This window comes from Lepidochelys kempii, chromosome 8 (genome assembly GCF_965140285.1).
Source record: "Lepidochelys kempii isolate rLepKem1 chromosome 8, rLepKem1.hap1, whole genome shotgun sequence".
Taxonomy (NCBI): domain Eukaryota; kingdom Metazoa; phylum Chordata; order Testudines; family Cheloniidae; genus Lepidochelys; species Lepidochelys kempii.
Genome location: NC_136387.1, coordinates 55,111,010 through 55,125,022, shown reverse-complemented (window position 1 = coordinate 55,125,022; position 14,013 = coordinate 55,111,010). Strand labels below are relative to the sequence as shown.

The following is a 14,013-nucleotide window of genomic DNA, read 5'->3' as shown; positions in this document are numbered from 1 at the left end:
GATATTTTCTGTCTTTATTATCTATCCCTTTCTTAATGATTCCCAATATTCTGTCAGCTTTATTGACCGCCACTGCACATTCAGTGGATGTTTTCAGATCTCTCTCTCCTTGGTGGTAACAGCTAATTTAGACCCCATCATTTTATATGTATAGTTGGGATTATGCTTTCCAATGTGCATTGCTTTGCATTTATCAACATTGAATTTCATTTGCCATTTTGTTACCCAGTCACCCAGTTTTGTGAGATCCCTTTGTAGCTCGTCACAGTCTGTTTTGGACTTAACTATCTTTAGCAGTTTTGTATCATCTGCAAATTTTATCACCTCACTGTTTACCCCTTTTACTAGATAATTTATCAGTATAGGAGTGATCCCAGTACAGACCCCTGGGGGACACCACTATTTACCTCTCTCCATCCTGAAAATGGACCATTTATTCCTATCCTTTGTTTCCTATCTTCTAACCAGTTACCGATCCATGAGAGGACCTTCCCTCTTAGCCTATGACAGCTTACTTTGCTTAAGAGCCTTGGGTGAGGGACCTTGTCAAAGGCTTTCTGAAAATCTAAGTACACTATATCCACTGAATCCCCCTTGTCCACATGCTTGTCGACCCCCTCAATGAATTCTAGTAGATTGGTGAGGCATGATTTCCCTTTACAAAAGCCATGTTGATTCTTCCCCAACAAATTATGTTCATCTATGTGTCTGATAATTCTATATTTTCAATCAATTTGCCTGGTACTGAAGTCAGGCTTATTGGCCTGTAATTGCCAGGATCACCTCTGGAGCCCTTTTAAAAATTGGTATCACATTGGTTATTCTCTCATCATTTGGTACAGAAGCTGATTTAAATAAGCTACAAACCACAGAAGAAATACTCATGCACATGGTGCAGCAGGCTTGTAGTGCTCTAGATTTTAGAGATGGAAAGACCTCTTGGTTCACCCACCAAGCCACTTCTGGCTTATTCCATACAGTACTGTGACAGAGCGTTGGGCAACAGTAGCTGTACCAGCACTCTGAGCACTGACCAACAATTATGTCAATTATGTCTAACTGGTGAGTCTTGCCCACATACTCAGGGTCTAGCTGATCATCATATTTGGGGTTGGGAAGGAATTTTCTTCCAGGGCAGATTGGCAGAGTCCTTGGGTTTTTTCGCCTTCCTCTGCAGCGTGGGGCACGGGTCACTTGCTGGAGGATTCTCTGCCCCTTCAAGTCTTTAAACCATGATTTGAGGACTTCAATAGCTCAGACAGAGGTTAGGGGTTTGTTACAGGAGGGGGTGGGTGAGACTCTGTGGCCTGCGTTGTGCAGGAGGTCAGGCTAGACGATCATAATGGTCCCTTCTGACCTTAAAGTCTATGATTCTATGATCACCCTCAGAATAAACCTGAGGGGTAATGCTGTGCCTAACTGATAGGCTGGGATGGGCTGAGCAGAGCCCAAAAGGCTAATGAGTTCATTAGATTAGAAAATAGAAAAGGCACAGGAAGGAGATGCTGAGGGAAGCAGAGAGAGACTGGCAGGCTTTTGCAAGTCAGAGCCAGGAGAGATCTCGCAGGGGAAAATCCTTTCTGTCTCCACACTTCTTGGCTGAGTGAACCAAGGACAGTATGCTTGTAAACACAATGCTGCACAAGTGATGGGGAGAACACTAATAAATTGTTCAAGGTGTTTGAACAGAAGAAGGTCTCCCAGCAGTTTGTATCTAGAAAAGAGACAGGAGAGAGATGCTGCCCTGTCAAAAGTATATTCAGCTGTTTTGATCCACTCCAGCTTTAGATGTCTCAAGCGATGAGTCTGCTACAACTTCCTTGGGAAGACTATTCAAGGATGTGGCAGTCCTCACAATTAGGAAAGAGAGAGTTCCAGGCTTCATCTGAAGCAAGTCTTGGGGTTGTCACGAGTGGAACGAAGTTAATAGAACAGATGCGCAAGATCATCATAAGCTCATTTCATTGTCTTCAGAATGGTTTGCAGAGTAAGAGCTGGCAGGATCCAATAGGTCTGTTCTCAGGGATGTTTAACATTTAGTTAATTAAACTGCTCTGGATAGATATGGACTCCACTCAATATTTATTACCGCTTCACCTGCTGTAAAATGTTTTCATAAATGGCTCATAAATAGCTACTGCCCACCAAGTTTGAATAAAATCACCCGCCACCGCTGAACCTTTGCCCAAAACTCAGTGCTTGACACGATAATGCTGAGGTGAACGATAAACTCCTGGACAGACTAGATATAGACTGGATAGAAACAGAGTGAATTAGACAGAGCTCAGAGAAAACTAACTGAACTTTCCCTTAGTTTCTAGAAGGTTCATACCAACATGTTTCCCTGCCAGTATCTCTCATTTTTAGGGACCTCTGAACTTTTGGGGTTTATCCGGTCTGACAGCAGAATTCCCAGACTACTGCAGCATAGACTGTTCTGTGGCATTTCTGGCCACACACACAGCAGGAAGCCTGCTCCTTCCAGATTCCCAGCCCTGTTTTGTAGTTCCAAGAAGGTGGGGATAGTTTGGACGAACATCTTGGATGAAATCCTCAGCTGGAGTAAACTGGCATCACTCCCACTGCAGTCAAAGAGCTATGACAATTTACAGCTGCTGAGAATCTGGTCTCTGTATTTTTTTATGCTCGTCAGTACCGAACCTTTCTAGATGAATTTATGACTAATGGAAAGGCTATCTAGAACAGCTGTATTTGTGGGAAGTACTTCTGCATCCTTTGCCGTTGTGCTATTTTGCAACTTCTTTGAGCTGCGCTCCTCAGTGAGACAACAGGTACCTCAACACCTTCTAGAGCACCTGTTCACTAGTAGACAAATCCCATAATCCATCCCAACCTTCCATTTGTGTATGGCCTCAGTGCAAGTGGAACCAATGCAATTCTGCTGTGCCAGGGCAGAAAGGTCACACAGGAAGCAGGCATGCACACTCCTTGCATGTCACAGAACTGTGCTCTGTAAGGCTCCCTACAATGGAGCCGGGGGGTGGGTTTGGGCAACTGGTTAGGGAGAGGGCGGAGTTCAACACTGACACAGCTCATAACTCTTGGTCTCAGCCTCATTCTCACCTTCATTAGCAGCTCTCTACTAGTCAGATAATTGTCATGGTCTGAGAAGATATCGGACAGCTCTTCAAACATCAGCATCCTGTCCCTAGGCAGAAGAGGAATTAAGTCAATTATTGATTACAAAGCACCCTAAATCAAGCCTACATCATTATTATCCAGTTTTCCACAGCGATGAAGGACTAGACAACAATCAAACATGTAAAAGGTGGGTCAGCACTGAGACCCATCCACTGAGGTGCTGAGCCTCCTCAACTCCTATTGCTGCTGGCTTAGCATTTTGCAAGATTGCATAACCATGAAAAGTAATCCTTTCTGTTGATGATGTTCTCCGTGGTAAGGTTGTATGGTGCCAAAATAGGGATATGCGTGCCGTCCAGTGCTCCACTGCAGCCTGGGAATCCCATTGCTTCAGATCCATCCACTATGTCCTGCACGTTGCCGAGAGTCACAGTCGTAATGGTCTTGCACGCACAACAGCCCCCAGAGTGGATTTTCCAACTCCAAAATGATTGCCCACTGACCGGTAACAATCTGGCATTGCAAGTTTCCACAGTGCGATTGCTGCTTGCTTCTTTGCTGTCAGTGCAGCTCTCCTCTTGGTGTCCTTGCTCTGGAGGGTTGGGTTGAGCTCAGCACACAGATCCAGGAACGTGGCCTTGAGTATCCGAAAGTTCTGAAGCCGCTGCTCATCATCCCAAGTCTGCGTTATGATGCAATCCCACCAGTCAGTGCTTGTTTCTCGGGCCCAGAAGCGGTGCTCCAACATCGGCAGCTACCCTGTGAATGCCACCAATCACCTTGATTTGCTTCTTGCTATGTCCCACAGCAATCTGTCCTCCAAGAAATCGTCATGTTCCATGCTGATTAGTTTTTTTCTTACGGCTCTGCAAATACCAGAGGATTGTGCGTCCTGTGCTTGCGATGCTTATGACAGTAGTGCAGAGCTGTGCAGGCTCCATGCTTCTGTCAGAAATGGGGGACAGTGAGGACGGCTGCGTGGGTTTGTGGGATTTTTAAAAAAGGCACGAAAATTATGAGATCTAGGTAACATTATGGAACGGAGACAGTTGCATGCTGGGAAACTGACCTCTTGCTCCCAGTCACCCTTGCATGACTCACATCTGCCCCACCGTGCTTTGCCAAAAACTTCCCAAAAGACAGTGGATTGGATGGTGGGGGGATGCACACTAGGCTATCTACCCATGGTGCACATCACCGTGCATCGACACAAGCACTCTTGGTGAGCATGCACATTGCTAACGCAGGAAGCCAAGTACGCACGCTCACAAACAATATACTAATTGTGGCGGTCTTATGCCGACATTATTTGGGTCAGCAAAAGTTTGTACTATAGACATGCCCTAAGCATAACTGTACTTTGTTTTTGTTGTGGGCCAGTCATAGCGGAAAGGATATAAAAGGACAGTGGGAGGATTACTTTGGAACAGACGCCCAGGTCTTCTTTAACCGGTAGATGGAGTTGGACTGTAGTGCTGAAACAATGGCCCTCAAAGAGGAAAAATTCTTCAGGATCCTACATTCCTGTAAAGGGAGGGATTAAAAAATAAAGGGGAGTTAAAGATCAATATTACAAGTGAGCTGGCGATTTCCTGTTTTTCTAATCTCACAGCTGCAGTGAATTCTTACTACTCTATAGGCAGCTGTACAAACATAGGGCATCAAAAATGGCTCCTCTCTCCCTCCCCACCTACCAAAACCTTTATAGATTTTGGCACTTAATCCTTGTTTTCTTCACTTTCATGTTTTTTTTTATAGCTTCCAGCTCTTCTAGTAAAAATACTAGTGGAGGTGGGTCTTTGAAGTCAAGCTAAAGAAAACAAACTTTATCCTATTAACAAGCACTTTATAATTACCATCTCCCCCTGCCGGGGAAAGTTGGGGCCTGCCTATTTGCAAGTGGAATTTAAAACGATAAACCTTGCCAAACTAAGTGACAATTTAAAAATACACACAAAAGATCAACATATTCCGGCGAGTACATTGTTTAAGGTAAGAGCTCACAAACCTCTCCATAGGGGGGAGCACATCTGAATAGAGAGACGGGCTCAAAGACATCTCCCTCCCTTTTGTGATCACACCACATCTTTGTGGCAATTATAAGAGAGGCTTATATGGAAGCAAGGAGGAGGTGGAGAAAGAACAAGCAGCCTGTGACCAACCCGCTCTCCGAAGAACTCATGAAAGTGTGTCCACAGCCCAGCAGTTCATGCACGCACATGCAAACACCACTTGCTCTGCTAGTCTCCAATATTAACATTAAAAGTCACATTTTTAACGTTACTCTAACGTTATTCATGTTTATGAGCATGAGCTGTGTACAACTTTAGATGCTGTTTAAGAATTTACCTTATGTTAATATCAGAGAGTAACAGAGCATATGGTGATGGCATTTGGGCTAGGTTTGTACTAAGGTTGGTATCAAAAGACTGTAGTTGGGGCCAAAGCCATTATTCAAAAGTTCAGGGTCAGACCTGATGACACCAAAAGCTTGAAAGCTATTCTTGTACGATTTCTGGCACCTTGCGCCAAAATCTCACAAAACAGCTTTCTCACAAGATCTTTGGCAACAGTAGAAAACAGGCTTCTTCTTGGTTTGGGCTCAGCTCAGAACCCAAACCATAGGGGATGGTTTGGATCCAGAAATCTGATCCTGAAACACCCTGCTCTCCAAACGTGAAAGAGGTTGGGATAGTAGGTGCCAGTGTGGGCCCATCTTTAGTTTACAGCTTCCACTGTATTTAAGAAAAACATCAGGACTCCCATTATAGGTCCATGTTTTCAGATGTTTATTTTATTCACTGCAGGCTAAACTTTAGCCAACATTTTTCTGCCTCAAGTATTTTTTTAAGAATTGCTTTGCCTCTTTTTAAGTGACACAAACATAAAACAATCAGAAGCTTTCCTGTACCTGAAATACTCAAAAATAACCTTCATTTCAAAAAAGGAATTTTAATAGGCAATTAGTGATTCCTTTTTTATTTTTGAAGAAAATATTTAATGTAGAAAATTGGCCATTCTTGCTCAGTAATTTTAGCTCCGAAGTGGAGTTTGAAGTGCTGGCCGTTAGAAAAAACATATAATTTTTTAGTGACTAATTCCACTTTAACGGGCAGATTCCCAAGCACAGGCACCTAAATATGCAAAACATTCATTTGTGCATGCAAAATAAGCAATTCCATTTAGAAGTAGGTAACTGTTTGAGTAGCTAGCCATTCTGCCTGTGCAATTACTTGACTGAGTGTGCACATGCATTCTTCATGGGTTCAGCTAGGGCTGCAGTATTTAATTTTGTGTGTGAATTTAGGCCTGGTGAAAGATACTGGATTGACAGTCCTGGAGGCTGAAGTCCAAAGATCAGATACTATGTGGGCAGTGACAGTCCAGACTTCCCCTGCCACTCCTACTACCCTCTCTGTATGCACCCCCTGTCCTTGAGGGATCACCCCTAGGAATGAGAAAATAGCTTAATCTCCATACAATGCTTCACCTCTACTTCCAAACAAGGGTGTCCGTTAATACCTTTTGATGATGGTTTTTGTGATCCACACCTGTGTACCAGAGAACAAGACTGATACCATCAAAGTCATTTCACACTGGCCATCAAAGAACCATCAGATGATAACAGAAATTGGTCAACTACTGATTTAGGCTGAATTAGAATTGCCAATGTAGAGGTGAAAGACACTACTTCCCATACTAATACCCAGCCCTTATGTGCACTTTTCATCAGTCAAGCTCAAAGTGCTTTACAAAGGAGTGATCATTAGCCCTGTTTTACAGGTGGGGAAACGGAGGCACAGAAAGCTGAAGCAACTTGCCCAGAGTCAGCCAGCAGAGTTCCCTGAGCCATCCATTCCCACCTGTCTAGATGCCTATACTAACAATTTTACTTCTAGAGGCATAAAAACATATTAAGATTGGAAAACTCAATATTTGTCCTGATTTTTTAAGTATTGCTTATTTTGTATCTCTTTGCAAGAATCCACGATTCTTTAATGTACGTTAGATTTATTTTTAAAGGAACACTGAAGCATTAAAACAAAACTATCTCAGTGCCAGCAGCCCAGCCCTCATGAGCACAGTTCATGAAGCATCCAACAGAAGATACAATCTAGGAAACTCGGGTCGCTAAAGGAACTCAGACAAAATGATATCATGCAAACAAGTGAGAAACATATGGAATCAATTACTAAGGAAAGCAACTGAAGCAAAGAGTAAAAAGGAGTTTGAGAGACACATGGGGTATGGAGAAAAAGCCAGGAAACAGGATTAAGATGAAGCAAAGAAAGGGCAGGCATCTTGAACCAGACGGCCTGTTCTAACATTTCTTCTGTTCTTTTGAGTAAATCTGTAACTACAAACTAGTGAGCATGCCCACTGGACACAGAAAATGATTCAGTAAGCAAATATATTGCAGTGTCAAGGGTTATTCAAAACCACAATTCTATGAGCAATAACTTAATTTTTCTGCTTTTTCCCCAAAATACTTTTACTATTACTATTATCAATTTTGCATCTGATCATTTACCTGTCTTCCCATTTACTTTACTTTGAAATATGTTTGTGTTTAAGTAAGAAAAATATCTAGTTCGGTGATTTCATGTTTTAAGTTTATGGGATTTATAAATGGGAAGGAAAGAAATTACAATTACCTGTTGAAGACGAATTATTTCTAAGGGATTTCGTATTTCTGGTAGCTGATACATAGAATCTCACTTGCATTTGATTCCTTCAAAATCGTTTCCATTTGCTCAGAAGCCCAGTTTCCCATTTGAAACAGGAGAAACACAAACTGGGATTAAAGCAAAGGACACAGGAAGCACCTTTTACTGTTTTACTCATATTTCTTTGCCCAGCCCTTGAATGTTGTATCCAGTTCTATTTGCCCCATCTCATAAAAGGATATAGTGGAACTAGAAAAGGTTCAGAGAAGGGCAAGCAATGGCTTCCATACAAGGAGAGACTAAAAAGATTAGGGCTCTTCAGATTAGAAAAGTGATGACGGGGGGGAGTGCGGGGGAGGGGGAGAATTTGATATAGGTCTATAAAATGATGACTGGTATAGAAAAAGTGAATAGAGAAGTGTTATTTACCCTTTCACACAATACAAAAAACAGGGGTTACCCGAAGACATGAACAGGCAGCAGGTTTAATACAAACAAGGGAAAGTACTTTTTCCACATAACACACAGTTAACCTGTGGAACTCACTGCCATAGTTTTTGCCATCACAACATCCTATAACTGGGTTGAAAAAAAGTGGATAAATTCTTGGAAAATAGGTCCATCAATGGCTATTAGCTACGATGATCAGGGATGCAACCCCACGTCCAAGGCAACTCTAAACCTCTGACTGCCAGAAGCTGGGATGAGAAGACAGGGTTGGAGGACTCCAACTGCCCCGTTTTGAACACTCCCCTGTGAAGTTCTGGTACTGGCCACTGTCAGAGACAGGATACTAGGCTTGATAGACCATTGGTCTGATCCAATATGGCCATTCTTATGTTCTTATGATATTTAAAGATTATCCCTGAATCATCTCACACAGTTTACTCAGAAGTCATGAAGCATCAAGAGGGATGCAATCATTCCAGGATAGTTGATAAATGAGTATTAATAAATTTAGGCCTTGGAGGTCCACTGGTCTATTAATAACACAGAGTACTACCATATGGAAAGGCCCTCGCTTAGAATGGAGCTTGGTTTCTCACCCCTACTCCGCACCCTCATGGCATCAAGGACTAAGAGAGAATGCTGCAGAATTATTGCACTGAGTCTCTCAAAGGGAGAACACCTGTCACTGTCCATTGACCCCCTCTGACTGACCGAGGCTCTAGAGGGAGCTTCATCCAGACCCGGCCTGTCCCAGATTATGGGGCAGGTTATCAGCACTGTGGAGGTCTTTAATAAAAGGGGTGAAGAGGAGTAAAAGGGCAGAAAAATTAACGGATATTGGAGAACTCCCCTCTCAAAACAACAAATGGGACAAACTTTCAAATAAGGATGCAACAAGGGGACACAAAAATGAGCATGCATCCTCTTCACTCATTAACATTTGACTGTGTGTAAGCAAAACACATATCTGAGTGAGCAAATGGGCTACAGAAGCAACCACCCAGTCTATGTGGGGTTTTGTGGGCACCATCATTGACCTTAGTACATTCTTGTTACACTTTCCTTGGGAAATGTGGCCTAATGCATCTAACTTTAAGAGGACCTCACCAGAATTCCACTTCCTTCAAGAAGGTTAGACATTTTTCTTTCCTAGGGAAGATTAATTGTTTGACTTTGCAAACCTCTCTCACCATAATAATAGCACTGACACAGACTTCCTACCTTCGAAGCACATGCATCATCCACGTATTAACACTCACAATGCTGTGATAAGGCAGCATTAACAACCCCATTTTCAGGATTGGGAAATGCAGGATCTTGCCCAAGGCCACCAAAGGAATTAGTATGAAAAATAACCTGTGGACGAAGCACATGACCCGACCTCCCAAACAACCATTAACTGAAACAGGACAGAACGAATGCTTTACATGTGCAATATGAATCCACTTCTCAATGATCTTGGCTCTCTGCTGTGTTTTGAGGTCCTTGCCCTTCAGGATGGTGCTGACGACACATTTGGTAACTGCGTTGAACTGAGAGATGGTAGCTCTGATGGTAGGTGCCAAGTGTTTGTTTTCTTTCTTATCCCTCCGAGACCAGATGCATCCCAAGCAGTGGTGTGGCACCACTTTCTTAAAGAGCTTCTAGAACAAGAAAGAGGTTTGTAAATCAACAGGGCTCTCAGAGATTTCTGTTGTTAATATGTAGAAATACATCTTTTTACAGTATGCTGGATCTCAAACTGAGAGTGTCTTAACGGATAAATGCTCATTTTCTCCGGTATGAAAATTTACTCTGCTCCATATATACTTGAGGACAAAATGGAAATGTACCATGGTCAGCTAAAAAGTACTTAGAACATTTAGCTGGTTTGAGCCAACGGAAGGCTGCACACGGCTGGGTCTCGGGGAGGGGAAGCCGGGCAGTTGCCCTGGATGCCGTCTTCCAGGGGTGCTGTACCACTGTCACGTTCAGCTGGGTTCCCCATGCTGATTGACCAGCCTTCTTCTCTTTGGTTCACTGAATGACCGTTTGTGCGTGTTTGGGGTAGGGGTTAAATGTTTTCCACCCTGGCTGGCAAAAAGGTAAGGGGGGGGGAGGAAACATGTCTTGTGTACACACATAACATATACAGTAGGAGTATATTTATGTACACACACACACACACACACCCCCTTTATCTGCATATCAAAATATACCAATACTATTCACAAGAACAGACTAATATGAGCTTAGTAATTATAGATGTCTATGTAAGAGTGAGATATAGTCACAACAGGTATCAGATATTAAACATATACTATGCTATCCTTGATCTTTGCAAAAAGGCCATGAAGTAGCAATATATATTCATACACACGCAATTTTAAAAATGCTTGGCTGAATGAAACAATCCAACTGGTTGAAATAGGATCAGGTAACCTAAAAGAGTTTTGTGTTGCTGCCCTGATAAGGCTAGCAGCTTTTTGGAACACTTCATTTGTATTGGTTAACATGAGTTAAAAGAAAAATTAAAAACAACAACACGAAGTACCCTGGCATTTTCTCCAGTAGCTTTTCCCCCTAAATGTACACAGTACTTACTGCATCCATGTATGTTAACTGCTCTGCCACACGGTCTTCTGGGAAAAAAGAGAACTCTTCTGGCCCACCAGTCTCCATTCCCTCTTCCTCATCAAGGCTGAAAGTAAAGGTGCTATGGAACCCATCTGTACAGCATGGAAAACATAATATCACTTGGTAAAATACATGTGCTAAACAGTACATTAAAGCCATTGTTTATTATTACCATTATTTATCTGTATTATAGTGGAGCCTACAGATCCTAACAGATGTCAGGGCTCTATTGTGCTAGGCATTGTAGCGAGACACAAAATGGAAGAGAGTCCTTCCTCTGAAGGATTTACAACCAACACAGACAAGACTTGCAGGTATAAAAATTTCTCCCTCCTATAGCAGAACCCCATTAATCCACCCTTTGATAGTCAGTACACTTATAATCTAAAAAATCAAACTATGAAAAGGGCCAGATTGTGTCCCACATTCAGTGCATAGGGACATTTCCTCGCTAGCATACTCTCCTTCCTGGGGTCCTATAGAAGTCCTGGTGTGGATCAAGCTGGGGAGAAGAGACAGTAACCCAATATGAAAAGGAGTACTTGTGGCACCTTAGAGACTAACCAATTTATTTGAGCATAAGCTTTCGTGAGCTACAGCTCACTTCATCGGATGCATACTGTGGAAAATACAGAAGATGTTTGTTTTTATATACACAAATCATGAAAAAATGGGTATTTATCACTACAAAAGGTTTTCTCTCTCCCCACCCCACTCTCCTGCTGGTAATAGCTTATGTAAAGTGATCACTCTCCTTACAATGTGTATGATAACTGGAAATGGCCCACCTTGATTAGAGGACTCTCCAGGTTTGGGGGGAAAACCATGGTTTATTCCACCACGGAAACTTTCCCCACCACTCAAGGATTAGGGAGGATCTCACCTAAAGGATCCATGAAGATATTTCATTCTCCCTAAGTCCCCATCCCATGGATTTTACTGCAGGAAGAGGAGATCTAGTCCAAAAAAATACAGAAATTGGTGGACTCTCCCATCTCTCAACAAAGATTTAACAGCAAAGCTGTTGTAATGAGGTCTGGATTATTAAGGCTTGACAAAATATACAATACATTTCAGAGTATCTCTAAAGTATTTCATATCAAATTACAACTAAGCAATTGTCAAAATAACAAAAGGACATTATGTGATGGTTCTTCCTTTTCCCCAAAAATGTTTGTTTTCTCTTTGTTCACTACCTTGCAAACTCTAGTAATTCACATCAGGTCTCCCAGTCATTAGCACAAGACTCTACGGTAACAAATTAGAACTATTGGAAGGTAGAAACAGGAATCCAGACACACCAATTTATTGACAGAGCTAAAGGAGGTATGTGGAAATGTCTGCCGCAGCCTTATCTGCAGATATTTTATAAAAATAAACACATGGAAATGGATTTTCATTAGGGTTGTCAAGTGATTAAAAAAATTAATCGTGATTAATTGCACTGTTAAACAATAATAGAATACCATTTATTTAAATAGTTTTGGATGTTTTCTACATTTTCAAATATATTGATTTCACTTACAACACAGAATACAAAGTGTAGAGTGTTCACTTCATATTTATTTTTATTACAAATATTTTCACTATAAAAACAAAAGAAATAGTATTTTTCAATTCACCTAACACAAGTACAGTAGTGCAAACTCTTTATCATGAAAATTGAACTTATAAACATAGAATTATGTACAAAAAAAACGGCATTCAAAAATAAAACAATGTAACTTTAGAGCCTACAAGTCCACTCAGTCCTACTTCTTGATCAGCCAATCACTCAGACAAACAAGTTTGTTTACATTTGCAGGAGAGAATGCTGCCCTATTCTTATTTACAGTATCACCTGAAAGTGAGAACAAGTGTTCGCATGGCACTGTTGTTGTAGCCGGTGTCACAAGATATTTACATGCCAGATGCATTAAAGATTCAGATGTCTCTTCATGCTTCAACCACCATGCCAGAGGACATGTTTTCATGCTCATGACGGGTTCTGCTCGACAATGATCCAAAGCAGTGAGGACTGACGCACGTTCACTTTCATCATCCGAGTCAGATGCCACCTGCAGAAGGTTGATTTTCATTTTTGGTGGTTTGGGTTCTGTAGTTTCTGCATTGGAATGTTGCTCTTTTAAGACTTCTGAAAACATGCTCTACACTTTGTCCCTCTCAGATTTTGGAAGGCACTTCAGATTCTTCCACCTTGTGTTGAGTGCTGTAGCTATATTTAGAAATCTCACATTGGTACTTTCTTTCTGGATCATCATGATGACCGAGACTGTTATAACATGAAATATATGGCAGAATGCAGGTAAAACACAGAGTAGGAGACATACAATTCTCCCCCAAGGAGTTCAGTCACAAATTTAATTAATGCATTTTTTTTTTTAATGAGCATCATCAGCATGGAAGCATGTCCTCCAGAATGGTGGCCGAAACATGAAGGAGCATATGAATGTTTAGCATATCTGGCACGTAAAGACCTTGCAATGACAGCTACAAAAGTGCCATGCAAATGCCTGTTTTCACTTTTAGGTGACATTGTAAATAAGAAGCAGGCAGCATTATCTCCCATAAATGTAAACAAACTTGTTTTTTTAGCGATTGGCGGCACAAGAAGTAGGACTGAGTGGACTTGTAGGCGCTAAAGTTTTACACTGTATTGTTTTTGAGTGCAGTTATGTAACAAAAAAAATCTACATTTGTAAATTGCACTTTCACGATAAAGAGATTGCACTACAGTACTTGTATGAGGTGAACTGAAAAATACTGTTACTTTTGTTTGCCATTTTTACAGTGCAAATATTTGTAATAAAAAAATAAAGTGAGCACTGTCTACTTTGTATACTGTGTTGTAATTGAAATCAATATATTTGAAAATATAGAACATTCAAAAATATTCAATATATTTCAATTGGTATTCTATTGTTTAACAGTGCATTTAAAACTGTGATAAATCGCGTTTAATTTTTTTAAGTCAATCGCGTGAGTTAACTGCTATTAATTGACAGCCCTAATTTTCATTACAACAGTTTATGAAAATCACCTCTCTCTCCTCTTTTTTTGAGCATGCTGTCCCATGCTGGAATCCTCCCACTGCCTTTCTGCATCCTAAATCATCAGATTCAACTCCATGACACCCACAAGATCTTAAAAAATCTTGTCTTCAACTCTGTTCTCATTT

The 14,013-nt window shown here is 41.4% G+C and overlaps 1 protein-coding gene across 8 annotated transcripts in view; it reads right to left on the bottom strand.

The window, feature by feature from the left end:
* The window catches only part of RGL1 (ral guanine nucleotide dissociation stimulator like 1), a 150,684-nt gene that overhangs the window by 25,429 nt on the left and 111,242 nt on the right, over positions 1-14,013 (bottom strand). For all 8 annotated transcript variants that reach the window (XM_073356637.2, XM_073356644.2, XM_073356642.2 and 5 more), the window contains 4 exons: positions 10,803-10,927; positions 9,647-9,862; positions 4,523-4,626; positions 3,085-3,169 (listed from right to left, as the gene is read on the bottom strand). In XM_073356637.2, coding sequence (XP_073212738.1) covers positions 3,085-3,169; positions 4,523-4,626; positions 9,647-9,862; positions 10,803-10,927 — 530 coding nt within the window. The remainder of the gene's footprint in view (positions 1-3,084; positions 3,170-4,522; positions 4,627-9,646; positions 9,863-10,802; positions 10,928-14,013) is intronic.